General features: G+C 45.4%; 1 protein-coding gene across 1 annotated transcript; it reads left to right on the forward strand.

Annotated features, from left to right (window-relative positions):
- The first annotated feature begins 7,641 nt into the window (after positions 1–7,641).
- On the forward strand, positions 7,642–20,575 carry NDUFA12 (NADH:ubiquinone oxidoreductase subunit A12). Its single transcript, XM_026035524.1, has 4 exons — positions 7,642–7,736; positions 11,075–11,157; positions 12,215–12,302; positions 20,324–20,575. The coding sequence occupies exons 1-4, from the start codon at positions 7,648–7,650 to the stop codon at positions 20,502–20,504; spliced, it is 441 nt and encodes a 146-aa protein (XP_025891309.1). The 5' UTR covers positions 7,642–7,647; the 3' UTR covers positions 20,505–20,575.
- Positions 20,576–26,691: the final 6,116 nt, after the last annotated feature.

Consider the following 26,691-nt stretch of genomic DNA (forward strand, 5'->3'; position numbering starts at 1 on the left):
GCACGTATTCAGAGAGAGCAGCCTCCTGGTTTTTGGCTTCAGAAGTTGTTCACACTGCCCCTTCCTCCTTCGTACTCAGTGCACAGACAGAGGCCCTGCAGGTGCCTCTAGGTTCTGACCACCTCTGTAAGAAGCAGAACCATGGTGGTTTTCGGATTTGTGCATCTGTTCCTCTCCTTGCATGGGGCTTGGGGAATCGTTTGTTATGGTTAGCCTTTGCCAACCGTATGGTTATTTTAAAAAACTGAGTATGTGGAMTCCACTCTCCCTCTTGTCTTCACCATCTCCCCTGCGTTTCCTTATCAGAAATGGGTCTAAGCACCTGATGGTTGTTACCTGAGTCACACTCTCTGGCTGTAGGTGAGGTTCAAGCTTTTTTCTGTCTCGAGAAGTGCCCCTCACTGTCACATAGCACCAATGTGAGCCCTTCCTGCTTCACACAGAATCCCGGAATGGTTGAGGTTGGAAGGGACCTCTCGAGATCACCTAGTCCAGGCCCCTGCTCCAGCAGGGAYGCCCAGAGCACGGGGCACAGGGCGGCGTCCAGGCGGGTTTGGAAAACCGCCAGAGAAGGAGACTCCACARCCTCCTTGGCAATCTAYGCCCATGCTCTGTTGCCTTTACATTCCTTTTGCAAYAGGAAGCTACGTATCCCTAGAAAAATGTAGTATCTGCTGCTTAAAAATAGAGAATTATCCTAGTAAAAGCGGTAGCCTTTAGGATGGTCAAGGTACTGGAGTGGGGCCCAGTTGTGCTCCGTGTGTTCCTGTGGCAGCACTGGGAAGAGCGTGAATGCTCAAGGGAAGCGCGGCTGCACCAAAGCTGCTCTGCAGCCGTCGCCTGCAGGGGATCCTGCGCAGGGAGCCCCGAGGCCGCCTCAGCACCGAGCGCTCCGGCGTGAGGCTGGGCCGAGCGCCCCTCAGCACGCCAGCCGCCACAAAGGGGCACGGAGCTGCTCGGGAATGACGCAGCTCTCAGAGCCAGCAAGCGAGCGGCTCCTCTGCCCGAGGCCTGTGTTCTGGGAGTGCGTGGTAGGAGCCGTCCTAGGCGATGCCGCAGAGCAGGGCGGGCTGCTGCGGAGCCCGGGCAGCGCTGGATCGGGCTCCTCCGTCCGGACGGTGACCGCAAGTGCTGGAGCCGGCCCTGCCGGCCGAGTCCTTCCGAGGTCCGTCCTCGCGGCGCGCAGGGTGCTGGCTCTTCCTTCGCCTTCCCTGGAGYTCGTGCCGTGGGAGGAGAGCTCTTCAGTGCTTATGCTCTCTGCATTCCAGCCAACAGGTTTATGGGAATAATAAACAAGTTTCTGCCAACGTTGTGCTTGTTCCCTGCCTGGGGATTTTGSGGGTATATGCCTGCCCATTCTGCGRTCTCTAAAACCAAGTTACAGATGGGAAATGTTTCATTCTTCAATTCAGCTCTGTATRGACATTCTGGTGCTGTTTTCTAGCCCGGGGATGCTTGGGGCCCCATCTGTATTTCAGCACATAACAGGCATAGGAGATTTGCTGTCCTCTGTGTTGAAGCATTTTAAGGAAGCAGGTTGTTCCCTTAAATTTGCTGTTTTTAGCAACAGCATGTGGTTGCTCCAGARTAATTTGAAGATGGTTCCCCTGGCATTCCATATGCTCCTGAAAGAATTTTCCACATCTATTGCACCTCTTCACACCATTGTTCACGTAACTCAGACCATAGTAAAGATCTCAGATACTTGCAGAAATTGTTGGCTTCAGAGTTTATCTCTGATGTGATATGCAGTTCTGTTTATATCTGGCCAAAAGAAAACCAGTTGGTTTGGCCTCCTGCATGGCATCTGCAAGCCACAGAAACATTTGAGAAAATACCAGCATTTCTATAGGCAAAGATTCTTAGCAATTGCATCTGCTCATCCACTTTGACCAGAGCAGCATTCTGGAGGAGAACTTCCTCTTTGTCTCCTAGCCTTCTTGAGGACAAGATTCCTTCTGTTTCCTTCCATCACTGCTGACTGTGGGGTCAATGGAAGAGCAGTCTCRTCTCTTTCTTGGGCTGTGTTAACTCAAGAGCACGAGAACCTTGAGCTTGTGTTTCTCACCAGACTATGAAAACTCAGACGTTTGAAACATTCTTGCTGCTGGTTTTTGTGCTTATCATCCCTAGGACAGCAGGAGATCCAAACTCCATAAGATGACTTTCCATTCACACACCTTTTACTGCTCTTTTCCTGAAGAAACCCTTGGGTTTCAGCTGAGATTTTTACCAGATTGCCTAAATAAGGAAATTAGTTCATACATATATTTATTTTCAAATTCTTGATTTCTGAGCCTGAGACTACCCTTCAAATGTTGTGARTGAATACAAAGAGTACTAGCTGCTTATGGGCATAGGACAGAGACTTTCAGACATCCTTGAATCTAGTCATCTTGACAGGTGAGAAATCAAATAGGAAATCTCCAAACTAGGTAATGGACAATATCATCTCCATTTTGAAAGCAATAGTTGAGTCTCTACTCGAATATATATATTTGTGTGTGTATTTATATATATATTATATCAATAATCAGAATATACCCTAACTAGCTCTCTATCTACGTTTGTTCAGTAATAGCTATTTCTTATCTTTGCAAACTGGACAATGCAAACTTCATTCCTCTAGTGAGCTTGATTTAACAAGTTCAAGACATCTTCAACCAAAGAATGAAAAAGTCTCCCCGCGCCACCTTTTTTTCTCAGAATATGGGCCCAGGGAGGCTTAGTTATCTCTAAGAGATTACTTGTGTGTTGTCCATATATGCATTGACCGTATCTTCTGTCGTGATTTGTCGGGATATTTCACCCTCTCTACTTGCTGTCAGGTGCAAGACGAGAGAAGGACATGAGCATGTGCTTGCAGTATTTTGAGGGTCCCAAAGCCTCGGTTCTGATCTTGAATACCTCTGATATTTGGACATTTTTAGAGCAGATGTGCATATAAGCAACACATTTCAAAGAGCTCTGGCTATGGGTAAGTAACCCTTTTTTTCCAAAGTCCGCTTAAAATTTCCATACTAATAAACTTTGACTAATCATTTTGGTATTGGCTTAGAGTAGGGTGCAGGCTGCCCTATGCTGCCTGGCAAGTAATCTGTCTTGGCTTCATCATGATCCCATCGTGCAGCTTGGTCCTTCTGCCTCCTTCACTTGGCTCATTTTGAGTTCTTAAATTGTAAATTCCACGTTTTTGATAAGAAATGAGGCATAAGGTGGGTTTTCTCAGGAATGGGAACTTTAAAGCAGGTAAATTAATACAGGGATGAGTATCCATGTTTCCATTTCTGGCTTTTGTAAGATAACTGCTGCTCAATTAGATGACCATGTTAAATTACCTTCAACTCAGGCCCTTGATGTTTCTCACAGCCATTTGTTCTGGTGACATGATCTCACATTACCATCTGTCATTTACTGTCTTTATCTTTCTTATCAATAAATGTTCTTTGCTACTGAATGAAATTATGGCTATTCCTACTCTTTTTCATGCTGTTTAGCAACACTGGTGATCTACCAACAAAAATGCAGATTTTGAAATTCAGTCCAGCGTGGATGTTAAAATAATTTAATAACTTTGTGACATTTTTCTTTACCTTTAATTTATTTTTCAGCTTTTTGATCTTCAGCAGTCTTACAGTTATCACATCCAATCAGGACTTAACCAACAAGTTTATTTTCCACAGCTTTAAAATTTTCCACCTTGAGAGCAAGAAGAGTGATTTTTAGTATAAACTGCATGAATGGAGAAATTAGTAAATTTACGCGTTTTAGAATCCCATCATTAAAGATGAGACTAATGTTAGACATAATGAACTCACTAGTTCAAAACCTTTTTCTTAAATCTGTATGCTGTAAATATATACATGTGACCAGGTTGCTTGTTTCATACTGGTAGGCTTTCTAGTAAAAACAGGTGTATTTATAAATTTTTTTTATCAGAAATATGTTCGTTGCAGAACCATCTGAACTCACAGTTTTACCTTGCCAGTGCATTTCTTCTGTCTGTGATCTGCAGTGTCAGTTAGTCACTGGTCTGCTCATTTTGGTTGGCTTCTARTTTGCTAGTACATCAGGGTTAATGTAAGCAGTGGAGTTTCACTGTAATTGTCTTGTTGTTGTATAAAAGTCGCTGTAAATGTCTTGAAACCGGACTAAAATTGTAAATTCTATTTTGGTTGTATTTTTAAAAATAAATTGTAAGTTTCTATTAGAGAAAACAATTGTGATAACCTATTGGTTTGCTAGTGTTTTATATGAACTGACTTACAGTGTATATGATCACAACGAGTTTGTGGACACTTTTATTACACAATTAAATTGAGTCTCACTTAAACTGAGACTCTGGGATTTGTGACACCTGAAGTATTTTGCCACTTCTACCTTTTGTTTTGCTATTCACTCTTTGGGTTTTGTGCTTACTGCTTTCTGGCCTGTGAATATGCGTATTTAAAAGTTGAATAATTTATTATAAAATTTAACTTACCAGCACTTTGGGCTTTTAAAACACTACCTCGAAATGTACTACATGGAAGTCTGCTCACAGCCTTTTCTGTAATGCAGTAGTCTGTTGTTATTCAGTTCATTAGGGATCAGTTGTAAGCTGGAGTTTAAAGTATAGTTAAACACTTTGTCTTTTGAAAGAATACAGAGTTCATTTGTTCAGGTTTAATTATAATCATCTCTGTTTTACACATTACTGGACAATTAATGAATTTATCCACATTAATTATTGTGAGTCTTACCACAACATTCAATCAGTTCCAGAACCTGGGATTCTTTTTTCAATTATGATTTTTAAAAGTATACTTCTTTTTATTTAACCTAACACATAATCCAAAATGAGAAGTGAGCTGCCATGTTTCACTTCTGAGATATATTTGTCTTGAAGTAAATGGCACTGCTCTTCTGGCAAGTAGTAAAAAGTGATACAGAAACTTCACTTACCCACAGCATTCCCTTTTCTCTTTCTCCTCCATAACGTCCGGACACGGGAAGGCTTTTGTGGCTGTTGATATTGACCGACCTAATGGATTTCCTGGTTATATTTTAGTAACTAGGTCTTGCTTGCTCAAACGTATTTCCAAGTTGGGCTTGGATTAGGGGAAGGTGGGTAGAGGCATTGATAAGGAGAGCACAGTGTTTCTGTGGCTTTTGTGGTATGATGGGGAAAAAAGAGGAGAGCTCAGAAGTGATGTTGTGGGGGCCCCTTTAACCAGCCCCCTGTGGTGGGCTTGCCTGTGGTTGTGCAGAAGCTGGACTGAGCTGCTCTGCCACGGGATCTTCTGAATTAATACAGCCCATTTGCCTGGACAGGACTGTGCCCTGGACGCCCGGAGAGACCAAGTGCTGGCTGGCAAGAGGCTTGTGAGCAGCGTCTGGTTGGGGTCCTGCACCCTATAACCAGTGGGATGAAGTGAAAGATGAAGGCAGAGCTGCTGCTCATGGCGTAACCTGAACGGTTCTCAAGTTGAGAACCTGAAGAGTTCTCAAGTAATGATGCCCACTTTGTAACAATGGCAGTAAAGTTATCATTTTGGAGATTTTAAGGGCTTTACTATTGTCCTTTTTGTATATGTATATTTGAATGAGTTTTCAAAGTCATAAAATGCATATTTGCAAGTTCTTTAGTCACACTGCACTTCAATTTCAGTTCATGAATCAACCTTTTAGAGTAGCTGAGCCCATGTGACAAAACGTTTTTCACTGAGCTTCTGTGGAATAACGTGCCTGGCTAAAAAGCTAGAGATGAAGGCATTAGAGATCACCTTGTTTTGGCTAGAGGATGAGAGGCTGTGGTTAGAGCCAGGCTGGAGAGAGGGCATGGTGAAGTGTGCAGAATTGAGCATTGAATCTTGCTGCTGAGCTTCAACACTTCAGCACGAGGCAGGAAGTGGTAACAAAAAGAACTAAGAACTAACTAAAATGTTGGGATTTGGAGCAAGAGAAGAACTAGAAAAACCTCTATTCAGAGTCCTTTTAGGAATGAGCAACTCCTGGCTGCCTAGGGTCAAAACTGGCCTGAAATCCTTCTTCACAATTTTTGTTAGGGTTAGGGTTCATAAAAACAGAGAGTGTAGAAACACTCTTGTGGTTCGTGTTAAAAAGAGTATCTCAGAGGAAGGTTAGTAGAGCAGTGAAAGCTCTGCTCAGAGTCCTTTTTGGAATGAGCGACTCGGAGCTGCTGATGGCAGCACAGGTCTGAAATCCTTCTTCACAATTCGGGTTAGGGCTCAGAAGACCAGGGAGTGTAGAAGAACCCTTTTAGTGGGAGTGGAAAGAATCTCATGAAAGAACCTTCGTGAAACTAGAAAAACCTCTTCTCAGAATCCATTTAGGAACGAGCGACTCCTGGCTGCCCAGTCAGAACAGGACTGAAATGCTTCTTCCCAGTTAGGTTTAGGTTAGGATTCAGAAAACCAGAGAGCATAGAAGCACCATTGTTGGGGGAGTGGAAAGAGTCTCCTCAAAGAACCTTAGGAAACTAGAAAAACCTCTGCTCATTGTCCTTTAAGGAATGAGTGACTCCTGGCTGCCGAGACTCCAAAGAGGCCTGTAATCCTTCTTTACAATTAGGGTTAGGGTTCAGAAAACCAGAGAGCGTAGACGCTCCTTTAAAATGGGAATAGAAAGAGTCTCCTAAAAGAATCTTATTGAACTAGAACCTCTGCTCAGACTACTTTTTGGAATGAGCAGGTAAGAGCTTGCTGGTGACAGCACCGGCCTGACATCCTTCGTCCCACTTCGAGTTATGGTTCAGAATACCAGAGAGCATAGAAGCACCGTTGTCTTGGGAGTGGAAAGTCTCCCAAAAGAACCTTAGTGAACTGGAAAAACCTCTGCTCAGAGTCCTTTCAGGAATGAGCGACTCCTGGCTGCCGAGACTCCAAACAGCCATGAAATCCTTTTTCACAATAAAGGTTTGGGGTAAGGTTCAGAAAACCAGAGAGCGTACACACACCATTGTACTGGGGGTGGAAAGAGTCTCCTAAAAGAAAGTCTCCTAAAAGAACCTTTGTGAACTAGGAAAACCTCAGTTCAGAGGCCTTTTAGGAAGGAGCGACTCCAGGCTGCTCAGAGTCAAAACTGACCTGAAATCCTTCTTCACAATTAGGATTAGGGTTAAGGCTCAGAAAACCAGGGAGTGTAGAAGAACCCTTTTAGCGGGAGTGGAAAGAGTCTCCTAAAAGAACCTTAGGGTGTTGAAGCCACAGGGGGATCTCTGTGGTGACACAGTCCAACTCCACGCTTGTCACTGGCTGTTTGAATTCCTTATCAATGCTGGTTTTGCAAGAAAACCATCCCGCTTTAACGTCTCTACTTCCGATGGAGTTCATCACCCCTGGACTATGATCCTGCTGTTTAACGGAGCTCTTCAACCCCCATGTGCTGCCCTGCCATCTCGCTGTGTGCTTTTTCKCCCTCAGTAAACCTGGGCGCGCTCCTTAACTCTTTCACCCTGCGAGGAAGAACCGGRGCCGGGCGCTCGCTCGGCCGCCCGTCTCCTCGCCGGGCCCCGCTCCGGGGCGCCATTCCGGGTGGCCGGGGCCGCGCGGGGAGCAGCTCCCGCAGCCCCGGCGCGGCCGCCACGGCGCGGCGCAGCGCAGCGGGCCCGGCGGCGGCGGAAGGGGCGGGCGGCGGCGCCGCAAGATGGCCGAGTACGTGCAGCTGGTGAAGCGGGCCCTGCGGCACCTGGGCGGCCACGGCGGCGTGCGCGGCGCCGTCCTGCAGCTGCTGAGGTAACGCGGCCGCGCCGCGGGGCCCGGAGCCGCGCCGTTCCGCGCCGTTCCGCGCCGCGCCGCGCCGCGCCGCCCGGCGGGGTCACCTTGCGGGCCGCGGGGCGCCAAGGCGGTTTCTGGGGTCCCCGGGCAGCTCGGCCCTTGCGGCTCCCACGGAACATAGGTCTCTTTCCGTGTTAAGGTCATCAGGCCTCAGCAGGGTTTTTCGTACTTGAGCTACACGTTCTGTAACATGTATGGAAATAAGGATTTTTGACCCAAACTTTTCTACAAGCCAGGRGCACTGAAGTGAAGTCTTGAGACARTTTCTGAAATCTAATGAACTGAATTTTAGGCTAAGGAATGTCAGTCTTTTAAGTAATTAAAGCTGTCAGAACTTTTTTACWTTATTTGTGTTGAAATGAAGGAAACTGCGTTTCTTTATGTGGATGGATATAAATTCCCGGTTGACTACAAAAGAACATGTGAGGGTGACAGAGCCCTGGCACAGGCTGCCCAGGGAGGCTGTGGAGTCTCCTTCTCTGGAGATCTCCCAAACCCTCCTGGATGCCGCCTTGTGCCCCGTGCTCTGGGTGTCCCTGCTGGAGCAGGGGGTTGGACTAGAWGGTCTCTAGAGGTCCCTTCCAACCTTGAATATTCTGTGATTCACTATGTCCCAATTTTGTATSCTAGCATCAGCTCGTCTTCCCTGCACACCCCTCTTGTGTCATTTAATTGACAACTTGTCACTGCCAGGTGACATCCAGGTGTTTTCCATACAATTGCAAACATGGTGCRCCAGTCTGCAGCAAGGTGCCAAGGAGACCTTGTCCTGGTACCATTGAGTTTCGTCCCAGTTGCGCTACTCCAGCTCTCAAGTGCTTGCACCCCTTCCCTATAACACCGTGTTGTTCCTCAGCCTTTTAGTATCATCATCCATCCGATTCCTGTGCCCTCGGGGTGTTTCCTGKGTTGTTTTGCTCAGGAGCTCTGCGCGAGGCTAAACAGGGTCGGTGCCATGCGAGCTCACCCACGTGCCCTTTGAGGAACATCGCTGGTAACCTGCAGTCACCTCAGTGTGCCCCCTTCCCACAGAACATGCCCCGTCCTTCCTCCCAGGCAACGTATCCCCCACAGTTCTTACTCTGTTTTGCTGCCGTTGCCTCATTTATTTTGTGGTGCAGCATCCCCTGCTTTCCTCAAGTCAGTGAGACRTTTGGGAATCCCAGATTTGTGATGAAGAGCAGCTTTAGCTTTTCCTGACTGCAGAGCAGAACTTTCCCTCAGGATTTTTAGCAGACCCGTGAAGGCCATGGGTTGTGTTGACACCCTTCTCCCCAGAAGACCAGGGGCGTAGGTGAGACTGGAGGCAACGCTCTTCTGCGTAGGTGAGACTGGAGGCAACGCTCTTCTGCTTCTTGGAGAAGAACGAAGTTAGAGCAGCGTGCTAGACGGATGGTCCAATCTTCATAACCATGCCTGCTACAAATAGAATTGCTGGCTCCCCTTTTCCATTCAAGCTGAAAAGAAACAGACTCATTAGTTAAAAGAAGATCAGGATGCGTTTTTCTTCCATGTGTCAGTGTATGTGAGATACTAGAGGTAACTGATAGGCGAGTCTACCATTGATAGGTTCTAGAGGTAACTGATAGGCGAGTCTACCATTATCTCCAAGTTAGGAGAATATTTCACTACAAGGACTTTTTTTTTTTTTTTTTAAACCTGTTTCCCTGCTTTTCTCTATGTGTTTTCCACTGAGGCTATGTGAACGGGTTTTATACAGTAGAAGTAAAATTATTAACAGACTCATTTGCCTGCAGATGTTCTCCTTGCTTGAAACTCAGTGAAATTGGTTAGGAAACATCCTCTTTGCCTCTGCAGGTGGCAAGTACAGTACCTGTTGTGTTTGATTCAGGACCTGAARTGGTAGATAGCAGCCTCGCAAGAAAGGTAGAGGAAGGTGGGAGCAAGATTAGCAGTGAAACGCCTGGGTGTTTGTTTTGCTSCTGAAGCCAGACGCGGGGCCTCGGTCTGGAGTGGCTGGGCCTGGGATGTGTGCGCATCTCATGGAGGCGCTGGGGAGGGTAATTCCGCCCGGGACCTCAGCGGCTGAGCTGGGTGCTGATCCCRATTGCTTTCCTGGTTGCACGTGTGTCCTCCCGCTGGAGCTGGAGCCCGATCTGTCAGCGTCACTGAGGCAAATGACGGTCGTGTTTCTGTAACATCACTGCAGCTGCCCGGGGCGTGAGCCGGACACGCTCTGAGCTCAGCACCCAGAGCAGGCTCCGCACCTCGCCTGCTGCCTTGAGTGCTGCCCGCGCCAGGGCTTTTGGTTCGAGTCAGGAGTCCTCGTAAATGAAATTGCATTTATTCCATACGTTTTAATTAATTAGACCTCTAGTTACAGATTCCAGTGCAATCATTAGTAACATTGATGATGAAGCGTGTCTTCTCTATGGTGATGTGCTACCTTATTCAAATCTGCTTTCCTGGGTTATATAAAATGTAAMTTGATAGAAAAACACCACTTAACAAAATGTCAGCAGTGCAGAGCTCGTTGAAGTAAATTATCTAAACACCTTTGCTGTTTTTGGTTGTCAGAACAGGATTCATCCTTAAGAAGCCCTAGCAGGAAAGGAGGAAAAAAAAAAAAAGGCATTGCTTTTGGTCCCTGGACACTTACTGGTTGCAGGTGGTTTGGTAATTTCAGAAGTATTAATTTGACTCTTTTCTAAGTTGTTGACTCTGTCAAAATTCTTGCAGTGTCATTAAGAGCAAATGTTTTAATTTTAGCACTTGCAGGAACACTATCTAATGTTAGTTGCAGCAGGTGTTCTTGAGCTTTATGGGCAACAGTGGTGTTTATTTCAAAATACGAATTCATTTAATTGCTGTTGTTTTGAAAGGCAGAGTCCTGCAGTCAGCCTGCAATCTGTTAAACCCTGATTGTGCATCATATTTTTTTTAAATCAAGTGTCCAGGTTGTTTCCTCACTATACGTAAAGCCTACCTTTACTTATGTGGACCCAATGCTGTGTTTTTCAATGTTAACAGCTAGACTCGAAAATAATAAAAWTCTACCATAATGGTTTGGGTTTTATCACTTCTCTGGATTCAAAGATTTCTAAAGACGTGGGCCATGGAAACATTAGACAATGTGTTGGCAATATGTTTTGATACCAAAAGTGTGCGTTTGTTTCATGTTCTTGTGTGTTTGCTTTGTGTCCCTGTGTGTTTGCTTTATGAYCACATGTTTAAGAGTTTCAATTAGGACTTTTACCAATTTCAAYGAAAGCCCCACTGCAGCCTCATTCTGAGAAGACGATGTCAATTGAAACTGTTGTCTTGGGAATTCACAGGGTCAACGATTTGAAGACTGGTACACTGATAGGAGTCGACAAATACGGAAATAAATACTATGAAGACAAAAGAAACTTCTTTGGTACGTGTGCTAATGTGAGCACTTCCTGACTCGCTGTCCAATGTTGTCTAGATTAAATAGTTTCTACTAGAGAAGTGGCATTTATTGCCCACCCAACTTCCTTGCACATGGTTTGTTCAAGTGTTAGAAATGAAATGCTTCAGTATCCCCTGTCTTTCCACTGCTTCCTTCAGTTCACTGGCAAGCAGATTCAGTCTGGCATAATAAATGTGGCATAAATCTAAGCCAGTCAGGTGCCTTCCATGTAGGTATGTCTATATGATATGGCTGAGAGCTGAAGTTAGTCTTTGATCTAAAAGCTGGCAGCTTTAACAAGTGAGGCAAGGAGGAGAATGACCTCTAGAAGGGCCTCACAGCTGGACTGTGAATGATTCCTTCAGGGCAAGGAAGCACCAGGTAGTTTAAACTTAAAACCTTGGCTTACATGAAAGGTCTGCAAAGAACCTCTGTGGGTGCATCAAAAGGCAGCCCCTAAACCAGCGCAGCTTGGCCAACTGAGAGGCTGGTTCAGCTCGTGTTCTGCCTGCTCTAAGTGGACTTGTCGGGTAGCGGGAGAAAAATGGGGTGCTGGTCAGCATCCCCTCACAGTTTGATACGTGGAAGTGCCAAGAGCAGATGTTCAGGTTAGTCTCAGGTTACCAATGGCAGTGTGCCCTTGGAGAAAGGAGGGTGGAGCAGAAATGAAGGCATCTGCTAGTGAAAAGTAAGGAGTTACCTAAGTTCTTATTTGCAGTTACTTATGCAGTAGCTACTGTTTGCCCCCTTGTGAGAACTTTGTAGATTTAGCCATATAAAAATAGCAGGCAAGGCAGAAAAGCAGAAAAATAAAAGCTTCATCTATTTAGTATATAAAATAATAATAATAATGATAATAATAATAATAATAATAAACCAGCTTCATCTATTTAGTAGTCATGGCTTTACTGAGTTTGAAACATGTGCCCATAATGGTTAACCTTTTTAGCCAAAATAGTTTTCTTTGTGTTTTCGTGAATTGTTTTTATGAATATTCTTTTTTTTTTTGAGCAAATCAATATTTTCTATTTATCCAATGAAGGTCGGCATCGATGGGTCATCTATACTCATGAGATGAATGGCAAAAATACCTTTTGGGAAGTGGATGGAAGTATGGTGCCTCCTGAATGGTAAGTTCTTGAACTTAGAAGTATGGYCTGTACTAGCTGTTTTACTGTCTGTGTATTGTCTTTGTTACAGAGCTGATGGTAAAAATGTGATTTTATGGCAATAAGGTTTTCTTGGGTTCAGCAGTATGACAAGAAGATTTTGGACTAGATCCTTTCATTGTGATTTAGAAAGTTGTTTTGGATGTTTATTCAGGTTTGTGGAAGGAAAGTGCCATTCCAGGGAATGTTTCTACAGATAAAGGTCTTTGTTGATTAAACCATACATTGATTAATTAGTGTTGGGAGAAAGATGACATAAAGCCTTCGATCCTGGTGGCAGATCCATGTGTCCAAGGGGGCTCTGCCCAGGTAGAGGGTGTCTGCTCGTGCGTCTTGTTCTGCCACTAAAGCCCAGTTCCTAATAGCCCTCTGGGAAAGGGGATGGGATAGGGGAAAGTGGTCAGGGATTAYGACTGAAACAGCCCCTGACTCCCTGGTGGGTGAATGGATCACAAGACAGGTAGGTTGGGTTATGCCTTGTACCGTGACCCGCTATGTTTTTGCTTTACTTTGTACTCCTTCAGAGCAAAGATGACAGTGCAGGTGTGAGGTGCTGTTTTTGCAGCTGAGCTGCTRCAGTTGTGCCTGTTAAAGTTTTGCCTGTGCACTCCTGTAAGGAGCAGCTGGGTTCAAGCCTGGGGAAGGCTGGAGTGAAAAAGCGGATTTCACGCCTTGTGTGYGTGTTTGTGAGTGATGTTTGTGAGKGATTGCATCCTGTGTATTAACTGCTGTAGCTTACAACTTGCCAAGGTCAGGGCAGTTAGTTTGAAGTACCTGTACTGCACAGCCTTCTTTTCTTCTCTGAATGCAGGGTTTAAATTCAGTGATTCTCTTTAATCTGACAAAGCAAATGCAGCATCTGCAAGGCTTCTGTTGGGCTTACTACTTCTTAATGCAGTTTAGGAATGCACGACAATTGGGATATGCAGTTTTTAGTGTAAGTTTGCCTTTAAAATAAAGCTGTCAAATCCTCTCCAGTAGTGGAAGCTATTAGGCGGGATTTGCAATACAAATGCAAATTTTGTATGCGTTTGACAAATTCATTTTACAAATGCAAAATATGCAAATACAACTTGCACATTTAAAGTTGTTTCAATCCTAAAATTAGTCAGAAACTGTTTTTGTAGGATTCAAATCTTGGTTACTTTGAGAATGGCTGAGTGCAGTAGTAGAACTGATGCAGCCTSTCATTTCACTGTCCATTAAACATTACGGTTTCTTGTCAGAACCTGTGTTTTCTTGTCAGAACCCGACGCTTGCTGCAGATGTGGTTTGTTCTTCCCTGGGATTCAGGTGCACTGGAGTGTCCCTTGTGCTGGTGCCAGTGGCTTTGCCAGCCACTTCTGTGTCTCCTTCTGGTGTGGGGCAGCCTGGCACACAACCACTGATTGCAGGAGGGGCAGAGCTTGTTCTGCTTCAGATACAAACACCAGTGATCTGCAAAGCGTTGACAGACCCACCGTGTGAACGACAAATGCAGCATGAGGCCTGGGGATTCTCCACCAGAAAATACTCCTCCAGGGAATTGTTTTAATTTAGATGCCTCGGTTTTCTGCAGGAGGACGAGCACCTGGTGCAGGCTACGCTCTCTGTACTGCTGCTTGGCTGTGCTGTTTCTCTGGGTTTTATTTTCTGTTCATGTTCATCAGTAATAGTTCTAGGCAAACCTCACTTTCAGATCTCTGGCCACACAGCTGTTACCAGGCATATTTTTCTATCTTACTAAGTGATCCAGAAAAAAATACACATCAAATAACCGTGTGTTTTTGGAGCTCTGTTTGTCAGCAAGCAGGAGTAACCTCTGCCAGAGTCCTGAGGAGAACAAACACCCCSGTGGGCACAAAGCTGTCAAAGGTGCTGGGAACCCAGTGGTCCTTAGGGTGCAGACAACACTCCGTCTCCCTGATCGTTGTTATCTTCAGGGAGAGGGATTCTGAGCTGAGGTTAGAAACTCGTAAGTGGTGCTGCTCATTGTCTGAGCATTTGAGAAGTGTGTGGGTAGGCTGTCTAGGTATTCAGTCTTATTTCAAACTCAGTCTTAAATAAGTCACATCTAGTGCAGTTAACTCTCTTTCTTTTTCATCCCCAGCAAGGGTTTTATGTCCCTGTTTCCTAGGAGTGATGTTAGAATCTCAAATCTCTGAAGGCAGAGTGCTCTTAGCGTGGGGTGTTCCTTATTATCCCTGCTAGAGCCGTTGTATAGTTCTCGGTTTTATCCTTTAACTGGTGACTGTGCCTGTTCTCAAGATTATCCCTRTTTTGCAGCCCCGGCAGTTTTTCTCTTCTTCGTGTATACGATTGGTTGTTACCCACCTCGCTAAGGAAGTTCTTCCTGAGGATCAAATTTGGCTTTTCAGGTTTCAAAGGTTTGTTGTTTACATGAAACAGTGAGGTAGGAAACAGCCTGTTTTCCTGTCATTGCGAAAATAATTGCCCTGGGAGAAAAAGGAAAGTCCTCATGATTTTCAAGACCACTTGGTGCACCAGGGCTCACCTATATTACAGTGTCTTAGACTTTTAATGTGCCACAGGATTTTGACTTAAAAATATGGTAGAACCGTAGAAGTTACTGTAGAAGTTACTGTGGATGTTACATAGGGTTTCGCAACCACACAGGAAACGATGATGGTTTTTTGCACCCAGGAATTTGTATGAATTTTCTTCTGTTGATGAGATTCTTGTGGTCTGTAGTATTTTAACAACTGTCCTCCTGTCAGTTGTGAAGATGCTAATTCCTTAAGGTGTTGGCTTTCCCCTTCAACATATGGGAAGCCAGGACAAGAAGTTCATCCTGGTTGGGTGAGTATTCATAGTTATGCTGTTTCACTGGAGGAATAGAGGGTCACTAGAAGGTCTGCAGGAAAAACACTTTCTTCTTCCATCTTTCTTTTTTTTTTTCATTGTAAGTAATGCCATAGCTAGGTTTTCTGTGTGTTTTTGATCGTTGGCCACACTGGATCTAATGTATAATTTTAGGGTAGGTAAGCCTGACTTGAGTGCTGTGGAGCATGTATGTCCGTACAGAGATACAATCTAGTATCTCCAAAAAATATTACAGTTAGCAAGTCATGTCCAGAAACCTCAGCATTTCATGCCCAGAAACCTCAAGTTATACCATTTATATAGTCCACATGTGCTGCTCTATTCATAGTCAGCAATTCATTTACAGATGTACCCATTGCAAGTAAATTTTTCTTCTTTTTGCTCAGAAGTAGTCAAAAACCAAGTGTGCAGATGGCAGGATTAAATGGCTTTGATGCTTTAGCACTTTGTACTTTTGCCTCTGTAGAAAAGCTTTTGAAAGGCTTCAGGGAAGAAAGTGTTAGCATGAAGATGAAAAGAAGTCTTCTGCCATGTAACTCCTTAGGAATCCAAAACCAGCTTGTAAGTACTAGCCAGGGTACAAAAACTCTTTCCATATTTTTTACTATGAAAACTATTTTGTCTGCCTTGCATTTTCACTTCTTAATAGTCCAGTTTATCCCCTTCCTGGGACAATATCCCCTTCCTTGGGTTACTTTTTTTTTTCTTCTTCTTCTTTTGAGGCAGAAACAGTTTGGGCTCAGGACAAGCTGAGGCCTAGGTGAAGCATTGTGGGCAGGTCTGTTAGCAAGGAAATGTGCTTACAGCTATGTTAGCTTTCCTTTTTATTTTTACCATTTATCAATTCCTGCAAAGGGAAGTGAAATATTTAGGGATGTAAAATACCAATAGATGAATCAGAGTTCAGTGCTATTTTGGAATTTTTAGTTGTTTTAATGAAAATTCCTGCAGATTATYTGCAAGCAGCAGTCTGGTAGTTTAGCATCAGTTACCTGACTTCATGATAATACAGGACAGGGAGGGAAATTGTGTGTGKGGGCACAAAAGGCAGGAATTGCAGAGAAGTAGGAAAAAGTTGCTGCCTGCCCTAGTGCAAAGTGACTCTTCCTTTCTGCTTTTGCCGGGGGCTGTATGTGGGGTGCGAGTGTTAACTCTGGGTACCGTCACTCAAGAGAAACATAAACCCAGGAAAAAGGAGCAGTCTCACTTCTGAGGACATCTTGGAGAAAAAACTAATGGATAAAATACAGAAGAAGGGATACAGATTGAAGAAGAGATACAGATTGAAGAAGAGATACAGATTGGATGTTGCTATCCTTGCCATCACAGAGTTCTGCCGGGCTTCCTGAGGAGGCTGGGGATCAAGAAGCCGGAGTCACAGTAATTCTGCAGCAGGTTAAGCCTCTGCTGGCAGTGGCGTGGATGTAGCCCCCAGGATACTTCCTGGGGTCTGAAGCGTGTGCAGATTGACCTAAATCCCTTCCAGACTCTTGCATTTCACAATTTTTTTGAGTCTCATAAATAGGGAGTTGTTGGTTATTTCCACTGAAACATGGCAAGGAGAGGATTGAGGGTCTCCCGACCCTTCAGTTGTTGGGGATCAGAGATGCCAGTGGATGTACCTGTTCCCCAAGTTTTCTGTGTTCGTGTTGACGTTTTTTCCAGGCTGTGCTCACATGTGTCACACACAAGTCCCTATGGGGCTGCTGATGCCAGTCGTGGGCCCTAGCAGGTAGGGAGCCCTCGGGATGCTCCTGGGGCTGGAATTGGAAGCGCACGGCTTGCGTTCGGGCAGCACTAGGGGCCTTGCTGGGTAGAGCCCACCGAGAGACATCAGCTCAGACCAAATGCCCACTCTCAGCAGGATCAGGCTCTGGAGGGAGGGCTCCTTGTGAGGGGACAGAGCCCACGGCAGCCAGGGCCTGACGTCCTGCTGGTGCCAACAGCAGGCAGGTTCTTTGGGCTGTGATGAGAGCGTTTTGTGGCTGGCCACACACTGCTCGTCATACACCCTGCCTGATCTAACGTAATTTGATTGCGCTTTGGTCAAATACCTTGCAAGAACAGGCAGCTTAAAAATACAAATTAGATAAAAATAGTTCTGTTCTTTAAATATAAACTGTATTTGGGGGAGTGGAAATAAAGAAGTGTGGTTTTAGAACAGCCAGGGTGCTTTGTTTTGGCAGCCTCCTGCCTGCGGAGTGTGGTGTCTCTCCAGTACCTCAGTGTTTATTTCCTTATTGTGTAGATCTAACATCCCAGGGGGATTCATTTCACAGAATGAAATATGTCGAATATAACTGCAGCTTAATGGTGTTCATGCATTTTGTTAGTGGGCTCTTGGGAGCAGTAAAAATTCTATTTCTTCTTCTTGCTAACTTAACAAGAAATTGGCGTTTTCCATAACCAGATTTCTAAGCTCTGCTGTAGTGGTTTCAGTTAGGTGGGCTGCTCCCTCATTACTGTGTAATGGCTTCTGGTAGCTTTCATGGAAAACCAAAATTAACCTCCCTGCATACAAGACTAAAACATACTTCTGGTCCCCCTTCCCACCTTTTCAGGTGCAGGGAACTGCACCAGCCTCTTTAGGGCTTCTGCTGCCTTAAAACAGCAGTTTATATATAAGTTTATATAAGCTATCTGGTTATTTTTTTTTTAGGCTTAAAGTCATTGTTTGGTTCTGCAACCTGTTTTTCCATGTGTGGATTCATACGCGGAGCTTGAATAGAAATGTAGCCATCTGCAAGATGTCAGATCCCCTTTTTCATGCTGTCCAGGCTGGTACATAAGGCTGAGAGAGCTGGGCACGTTCAGCCTGAAGAAGACAGGGCTGGTGGGGGACCTGATCAGTGTCTTTAAGTACCTCAAGGGAGAGAGTGAGGAGGATGAGGACGGCCTCTTTTCAGTGGTGGCCACTGATAGGTCTAGAGGAAACGGCCACAAACTGAAGCCCCAAAAGTCCCACAGGAACTTAAGGAAACATTTCTTACCAGTGAGGGTGACAGAGCCCTAGAACAGGCTGCCCAGAGARGCTGTGGAGTCTCCTTCTCTGGAGATCTTCCAAACCCGCTTGGACGCAGCCCTGTGCYCTGTGYTCTAGGTGACCCTGTGTGTGCAGAGGGGTTGGACTAGATGATCTTTAGAGGCCCCTTCCAATCTTAAGGATTCTGTGATTCTGTGGTACATGAAAAGCTGCCATGAGCAGTGGGGCAGAGCAGCCAGCAGGGGTTTCAGTGGTCCCAGAGGGGGCTTTTTGGGGGGAAAGGCTCCCCAGAGGAAAAGCTTTCAGGTTTTGCTCAGGTGTAGAGCGAGGGTTTGTGTTTGAGACAGCCTGTCCACAGACTGAAGTGCTTTCCTAGGCATTGTGKGGGGCTTTTAAAGCAAATCTGTCGCGATTAGGCTCCGTCACCTTGAAGCAATTCGATCTCTGTGTCGTTAATAACCACCGGGGTCCAAACGAGCTTTTCAAGCTTCCTCTGGAAGTATTTCAGGACCTTGCTCTGATTTTAATGCTTAGTCCTATAGAAAATGGGTGTTTTTCCCTACTTTCCATTGAGAAAATGGGACTTAAGGATTTTTTGCTGGTTTATTTAAATTGAACCCAATTTTATGTTGTTGAGACATTCAGAAAATCCTGAAAGCCAATTTCATAATTCTTGAATTACTCTTAAAATATTRCATTTGAAAAGATTTCATGGAGCTAGTCTTGGAAAAGATCCCCCATAATGAAGTTAGCAATGGAATAAATCTGTGACCGTTTCTGTCCATCTTCAGCCTGAGCTGAACGAGTGCTAAGGGGCTCCCTCTTCCAGACGGAAGTTCTTATCCAAAAAAATGCCTTTCTTAACAGAAGCTGTGTGAAATCTGCTGCATTTATGGAGGGAACTGGGAGGGGAAAGAGGGGGTTTCTCCTCCGGTCCTTGTTGCATTAGGGCCTTTCGTCTGAAAGTGTGTATGTAACTTTCAAACCCGTAAGTGGATGGTTTTTCCCATAGAAGGCCATTTCTTGCTTTTAAACAGGCTTTTACTCCTTGTTTTTTTTTTTAAATCTTATGATTTCATCTGCTTTTGTATTCAAATCAGTTTCCTGGCAGTCCTACTGTGTGTGGGTTTGGGGTTATTTTTTTGTTTGTTTTTTTCATTTTTTTTTTCCATATAGAAAATGAACATATGGCTGAMATACTTCCCAAGCGAGGTTTTTCTCTCCAAAAACGTGATTTGTGTTTTTCTAAATAAATGTTCAGAAGCCATCTGACTGAGCAGACACTCGCTGCCGCGGAGCCGCTCCGGTGCGGGACCCGCTCGTCGCGCAGCCCTGTCCGTGCTGCCCTCGCTGTGTTTCCCATCGCGCTGAGAGCCGGAGGTGCCGTCTGGAGGCTTTTCAATCACAGCTGGCTGAGGCGGCTCCTGKTTTTTTAGGTCAAGTTTTAGTGTTTTTGGCCAAGCTGGGTGGCAAAAGCCCCATTGATGCCACCCCAGTGGAAGCACTCGGGGCTGGTCGGCGCAGGCAGGAACGTGCAGGACCAAGTGCAGAGGGAAGCGAGTGTTTGGGGAAGCTCCAGAGGCTGCCTGCGGCGCCAGAATGGAAGGGGCATGGGATCGATTCGGTTCATCCCTTCCATAGCCTTGCGCTGGATTACTACAGAAAATAGGTTTCTTTTCAGTAGGTTACTGCAGAAAATAGGTTTCCTGTCAGTAGTTTACTGTCGAAAATAGGTTTCCTTAATGTTATTTGCACAGAGGAGGGTTGGTGTTTAGTCTTATAGGTAAAGGCTGATYGTGGTAATGACTTGGTAATTATCCCCCCGGGTGATTTGCATTCATCGCTGTATTGTGGAGTCAGTAAATATTTACGGGAATTGTTTGAGGTGAATGTACATCATTATTCTGTTTCCTAAGTAGTGGCCTCTTGAGGGCCCTGGAACTGATACGAAATAGCTGAACAGTAGGGTCTTCTGATAGCTGAGAAGTAAAAGCAAAGGCAAAGCTGGTTTGCCACGTGCTGCTCTTACCTGGACGGGCTTGGCCAGTCAAGGCCGCACAAACGTGTGACAGGGAAGCAGTCGGAGGAAGGGTTGGTACAGGGAGAGGTGCCCTGAGCCCTTGTCTCGCTTTCCCATTTTCTTTTTTAATAATAATGGGTCTCTTTCCTCTTTTAGGCATCGCTGGCTTCATTGTATGACGGAAGACCCTCCAACTACTCACCCACCGGTTGCTCGTAAGTTTATTTGGGAGAACCATAAATTCAACCTGAGTGGCACTCCCGGACAGTACGTACCGTACTCCACTACTCGCAAGAAGATACACGAGTGGATCCCACCGACAGCCCCTAGCAAGTAAAAGCAAAAAGATACAACCTGGCTTTCAGTGCAAATTGTATTTTCRCTGGTTTTGATCAAAATAAAAGCCTCCTACAACAGTAATAACTTACTTATTGAGCTTGGGGAACCATGTGAGAAAATACTGGGAAGAGGGAGAGGACAGAATATGTGGTGTTRACTTCATTAGGTTATTAGGCTTTTCTCATGTCCTCAGCGGCTCTTGTCCTAACATAAACAGCTCATAAAGGGTTTTTTTTTAGTGTTAATCATTCCTGTGACAGTCTTTTTTTTTTTTCCACATTTGCTGAGTTTTTTCAGAGTACATATATAAATTGGAAATACATGATTCTCATCTTTATCCTGTTATATTCTCTGCATGGCAAGCAATGTATCATTCCCAAACTATTTTAGGAAGACATCTCTTCAATATTTATAAGACAAGTTAGAATAATGAGGCCAAAAAAGGATGATAGTTTTTATTCATAAATTCTTTGTGCATGTGTAATTTATCATTGCCTTTTTTTATAAGGCTTGTAATAACCAAATGATACCCCAGCCCTTTCAAAGAGGGTTCAGCCATAGACAGGCACCCAAGTTGTTCTCTGTCTCTGCACCAGCACAGGCCCTTCCCTACGCTGGTTTTGGATCAATCTCCCAAATTTTGACAGTGGAGAACTTACTTAAAATTTCATAGGTTCTGTGTCCCGGATTGTGCCGCAAGGTGCTCTTGTGAGGTGACCTCACTTCTGTGAGGTCTGTGGAAGTTTGAAAATACACATGTTTTTAGGAGGAGAAGCAAGATACACCAGAACCTAGTCTCAAAAATGTGAAGTTTTCAAGTTATCAGAAAAGAGATTTGGGGCTGTTGTTTTGTTCTGTATCTTTTATTTCTTTTACTCTCTCTCCTAATATTTTTAGCACAGGTTCCATCACCACAAAATTTACTGTGTGTAATAACCTCATCTGCAGAAAACTAGCTTATGAAAATATTTGTTAAAGATGATTAAGAAGGGTTTTAAATATATTGTTTACTTGCAGTTGTTCCCTCAGGGCAAGAAAATGCTTTACATAATGTGCTCTTAAGAACCACCCCACGTGCTGCCCTGCTAGACCCTTGTGAGACCCTCTTCCCTTCCCCATGTCACCCGCCTCACTTGGGACTCAGTTACTTCTGTATTGTCAGATACTTTTATTGGCAATTCATTGCTTTCTTTTCTTTAATATGAACTGCTTTAAACTGTTTTTAGTAGCAAGTAGCAGTTACAGACATCTGCTAACCTATCTAATTAGAAAGGATAATGTTTAAACTACATGAAGTCAACCGAAGCCCAAAGCACAGCTGAAAAGCAATTTGGAGCTGTGCTGTGTGACATGCACAGAAAGGGCATTTAAAGCACTTTTTTTGTCTGCATTATTTAACTCGAACAGCTCAGGAGGACAATTTTTCCTTCCCCGGAGGAAAAATACAGGCTGCAGTGTTGATTTGTGCTTTTGCTGCGAGCGGGAGCAGAGCTCCGCACAGCTTCGTGGGCAGCGGTGCTGCACAGAAAGGGAGAAGGGGATTTTCCTCCTGCCTCTGGCTAGGACCCTGCAGTTCAGTTTGGGACATTGTGTCAGTGCGGCCTCTGAAAAGCACAAATGCTGCATTTTAGTTTTCATCACCTGAAGCATCTGGGTCTGCAGAACTTTACATGGATCCCCGTGTCACCGAGGCCCCTCTTTACTTGTCGGCAGTTTCGCGTCAAGACCCTCATCTGAGCTGGGAGGTCAAAACAGCATCACTACAGTAAGTGTGGGCTCTGTCCACACCAGCCTCTCACCAAGTCCCTGGATACTGAGTTGGAARGACACCAACTTCCCTGGCTGAGCAGGATTGGAGTGGATGGGGGTTGCCCTGCGCGCAGATGACCAACGTGGGGCATGGATATAAATGACAGGTAAGTGTTCTCTTGAGCCTTAATGCTGGGTTGATGTTGAAAGCAGCTAACGTAAGCTGCTGTTGCTCCTTGGCAAAGTGTTGCTACTCTCTTAAGTGAGATGGATGGAGAGTGAGGCAGCAAGTGTGCCAAGCTGAGGGGCTTGTAGCAATCCTCAAGTCTCCTAAGCATTTTTAGGTCCAGAGAGAGCAGGGCTCGCTCAAGGGCAAGGACAGCCTGGACAAATGGCTCTGATTAAGGCGACTATGCAGGAAAATATCATTTTAGGAGCTAATCATTTACAGAGTCACAGACTGGTTGAGGTTGGAAGGGACCTCTGGAGATCATCTAGTCCAACCCCCTGCTCCAGCAGGGACACCCAGAGCACGGGGCACAGGGCGGCATCCAGGCGGGTTTGGAAGACCTTCAGAGAAGGAGACTCCACAGCCTCCCCGGGCAGCCTGTGCCAGGGCTCTGTCACCCTCACAGGAAAGAAGTTCTTCCTCACATGGAGATGGAACTGCCTGTGTTTTAGTTTATACCCATTGCCCCTTGTCCTGTCACTGGCCACACCAAGAAGAGTTTGGCCCCAGTTACTTATGCCAATTCCCTACAAACAACATCTTAAAGTGCATCATGTAATTCAGTATATGCAATAACAAACTGAATTTAGATGTTATTTTAATATCTATATTAAACAAATACAGATATTTGCAAGCACTTAAGCAAACACAGCTGAAGAGGCTTCTGTTTTACATTGATTTATATTTCTATATATACAATATCCAGCTATATCGATATTATACAACTATTTCTTTAACAGTGGAATAWTTTCTTATCCACTCCTCTAATGGCCTCCTCCCTTTTTTTCCCCTGATAGATGTTTTAATGTTAGTCTCAGGGCACGTGGCCACTGAACTGTCTCGTATCCGTCCTAACCCAAAGGATCCGCAGCCGCTGGCGGAGAGATCCATCAAAAGCGCAGCCCGGACGAGACGGATGAGGCCTCGCGCAGCCGAGCATTAGGACACAGGCCTATTAATAGTTTGTTTTTCTGAGGGTAGCCATCCGTAACAACTCCCCGAGGCTGCACAAACTGGAATTGTGCTGTCTGTGAGGAGCTTCCCAGCGCCCAGCCGCAGGAACCCCCCGAGGAGCAGCGGGTTGTTAGCCGGGGTGTCCGCGGGGCTGCCTTGATTCTCTGGAGGGTCTGAGGCTTGCGCTGGCCCCCATTTCACAGGCACATGGAGAAATAAATAACACGGAAAACCCTGCCCAGATCCCGGAGGTCTTGATRCCTTCAACAGGATCTACAGCGGGAAGTTGGCAACTCGGTCTGGAAAAGAGGCTCTCTGTTCAAGAATTTGCTATGTGCTGCAAATAAGTATTAAAAACGATTAAACTGTTGTCACTAAGACATGCCAATGCTATAGATGTTACCAGGGGAGCGTATATGGTGATGTTGAACTGGCCCTTCTCCTATTTAAAGGGCTAGAGATCACATCACAAACCGAATCAAGCAAAACTTGCATTTCCAATACAACAGTGTAAAAGCCCAAATTCTCAAGCTTTTCACTTCTCTGGAAGAGGACGAGTGAAGGCAGGAGCTGCCCGAGCAGCAGCTTTCCCCGCCGGCCGGGTGCGGGTGCAAACGCCTGGGTTCGCTTTGGGCCTGTGGTGCAGCTGCTGTGAGTCCTGCCAGCCATTTTGTTTTATCTTTTAGGCAACTTCAGATTATTTCTGATGGATTTCAAATGAGGGACTCCAAATAGCTTCTGACAGATTCTTTTTCCTCGATGAAGACATGAGAGACATGCGGGCTGGGGCACGAGGGCTGAGCGTGGCTCCACTTGCCCCCCGTCTCCCAGTGCCTCTTCCCAATCCCGTTCCCAACCCCGAACTACCGGCACCCCCACCGGGGCGGGAGCCTTCCCTGAAGCTCCAGTGGGGCTGCTGGCCACCTACCACAGAGATTTACCCAAGGAAATGCTGCCCAGGAATTACGTTCCCTCCGAGCCACCCAGAAGGGATCTCAAATACAGGCTGGGGCTTGGGAAGGAGGGCTGAGAAGGGCCGGTCTCCCCGTGTTCCCAGTTTTCTCCACTTCTGCCAGTGCAAGCGCTGTGCTCCCTGGCGYGGGCAAAAGCAGTCAGTTCACCATGGTTAACGATCAGACAGGCAAGTGGGGAGTTAGTTTCGCTTGTTAGACTCCTTAGAGTCCAAATGAAGCTCTTCTGCTTCCTGTGGTACCTCGCGAGCTTCAGGTTTCATTTACAGAGAGCTTGGTTCTCCACTTCCCCGTTTTACGCGATTACTTCCTTCAACAGACTTACTTAACTGACATTAGAGAAGCTCCAGGACACATTTCTGGKTTTTTTTTCCAGTCCTGCTCTGTGCTGTGAGGTGCAGCAAAGCCAGCAGGAGGGAAGCAACATAATGCTACAAAATGCTACGTCCTGCTGATCTATTYAGTGAAAATGCCCCTGCTAAAGCCACGGAGAGCAGTCTGCTACTGATCCATGCAGTCCTTCACCGCCAGCACCCGGGCTGGAAGCCTCAGTAGCCCCRTCCCACACAGCCCCGGGATGGTCCTGCTGTGTCCTGGGAAGAATGAGGGGGGCAGTTCTGCTCTTAAGCTAGTGCCTGGCAGCTCCAAGAGCAAAGCATTTAATAGCTGCCTGTCAGCACTCCCATTGACATCAAAATACCCTGTTTTCTTTATCTTACCTGGCTTGCAACACCTGATGGCTCCAATGACACCAGCTCCTTTACCCCATCCTTCAGACACTTCTAYGAAAAACTGAATTATGCTTCTCCGCTTCCTCACTGTGGTAACTGCTGTGCACCAGGATTATTTACCAGCCCCCGTGTTCCCTGAATCACTGGTTTCCCAATTTGAGAGGCTCACAAAGTACTTGGCACTTCTCTGACACTGTGGCTTTTTCGCTTTGAAAATACCACGTCTGCTGCTAAGCTGTTTAGCAGATAATAAATGTACCCTGCCACCCAAAAAGTGAGATGTGGAGCTACCAAGGACRTCAGATTCCTGCAATTTTATAACAACTGACAGCTGAGTAAAGGAGAAAGAATAAATCACTGCCTCCCGGGAGATCAGCTTTGCCAGTGTACCTGCTTGTGCAGCAGTGTTTGTATTCACCTCCATTTAATTATTGATAACTAATTCATAACACACCGATTCATGGAGCCATCACTAGCAGTTCTTGGCACCACCCAAGATCCCAGCTACTTTTCTTTTGATTGAAAAGTACTGAAGTCTCAGGGCTCAATTGAATTCCCCCTGTGGCAGCCACCTGTCTTTTCCCTTTCCCTCTCAGCCTACAAATGCCAAGTAAATTGGTGCCACAAAAGATGTATCTAAATCTGTTCAAAACAAACCCATTATGTCTAGAAATCACTAGAAATAAAAATAGAAAAAGTCATATTCCATGATGCATGTTACAGCTCTAATGTTTGATTTTACCATTTACTCGGCAAGATATATAAAATATATATAATATACACATAATACATRAAATATATAAAAACATTCCCTGCAGAGGGAAATGATTTTGCACTTTGTACAGCTGGCTTTATGAGACAGTGAGGGCTGCAGCCTTCCCTAGCTAATTCAGCACAGCCATCCGTGCCTTTCTGCATTGCTCCGCAGCTGCCAAGGAGCACTCGGAGCGTCCCGTGCCGAGGCAAGAAGCGGAAAACGCCAATTTGCGGAGTTCTCCTCAGGGCCTTGCCTTGGAGAGGTGGTGCTTGCAGGCTTCGGCCTGCTCACAGTTTACACTGCTCGGCTTCGAGTGGAGATTATCTCGACAAAAGCCTTTTGAAGGCTGGAAGAGCCCAGTTTTGCATCGAAAACCAGATGTCACCCTGCACTCTAGTACATGCTTTCAATCTAATCCACAGTAAGACAAACTTTGATCCGACACTGTGTTTTTTGCCCTGCTGTGCAGAAGATCACTTCTGAAAACTGTCAGTAGATGCCCCACAGCTTTATTTGTACTTGGAAATTACAGAGCCCCACCTGATCTCCAAAACGTTGTTTTCTTTGTCAGRTTTGTGCTCTATACTTGCATTTCTCCTGTTGTGTAAAGTACCCTCTTCCTTGTTTCCGTGGGGAGGGAGCCAGCTCTAATTACCAACTATGTAGAGGGGCAAATCATGCTCCCTGTCTTAGATGCCCATATTCAAAGACTCCCTAAGGACAAACAAGAAGTAAACAGCTCCACAAGCGTGAGGCTGGACACCGGCTGTCCAGAATGGCAGCATCCACCAAAA

This window comes from Nothoprocta perdicaria, unplaced genomic scaffold (assembly GCF_003342845.1).
Source record: "Nothoprocta perdicaria isolate Ctin4 unplaced genomic scaffold, notPer1 scaffold_160, whole genome shotgun sequence".
In the NCBI taxonomy this organism is placed as follows: domain Eukaryota; kingdom Metazoa; phylum Chordata; class Aves; order Tinamiformes; family Tinamidae; genus Nothoprocta; species Nothoprocta perdicaria.

Coding starts and splice junctions, on each gene's coding strand:
- NDUFA12 (XM_026035524.1), top strand. CDS start 7,648: ATGGCCGAGTACGTGCAGCTGGTGAAGCGGGCCCTGCGGCACCTGGGC. Junction 7,737..11,074: donor GCCGTCCTGCAGCTGCTGAG/GTAACGCGGCCG, acceptor GGGAATTCACAG/GGTCAACGATTTGAAGACTG. Junction 12,303..20,323: donor AGTATGGTGCCTCCTGAATG/GTAAGTTCTTGA, acceptor TTCCTCTTTTAG/GCATCGCTGGCTTCATTGTA.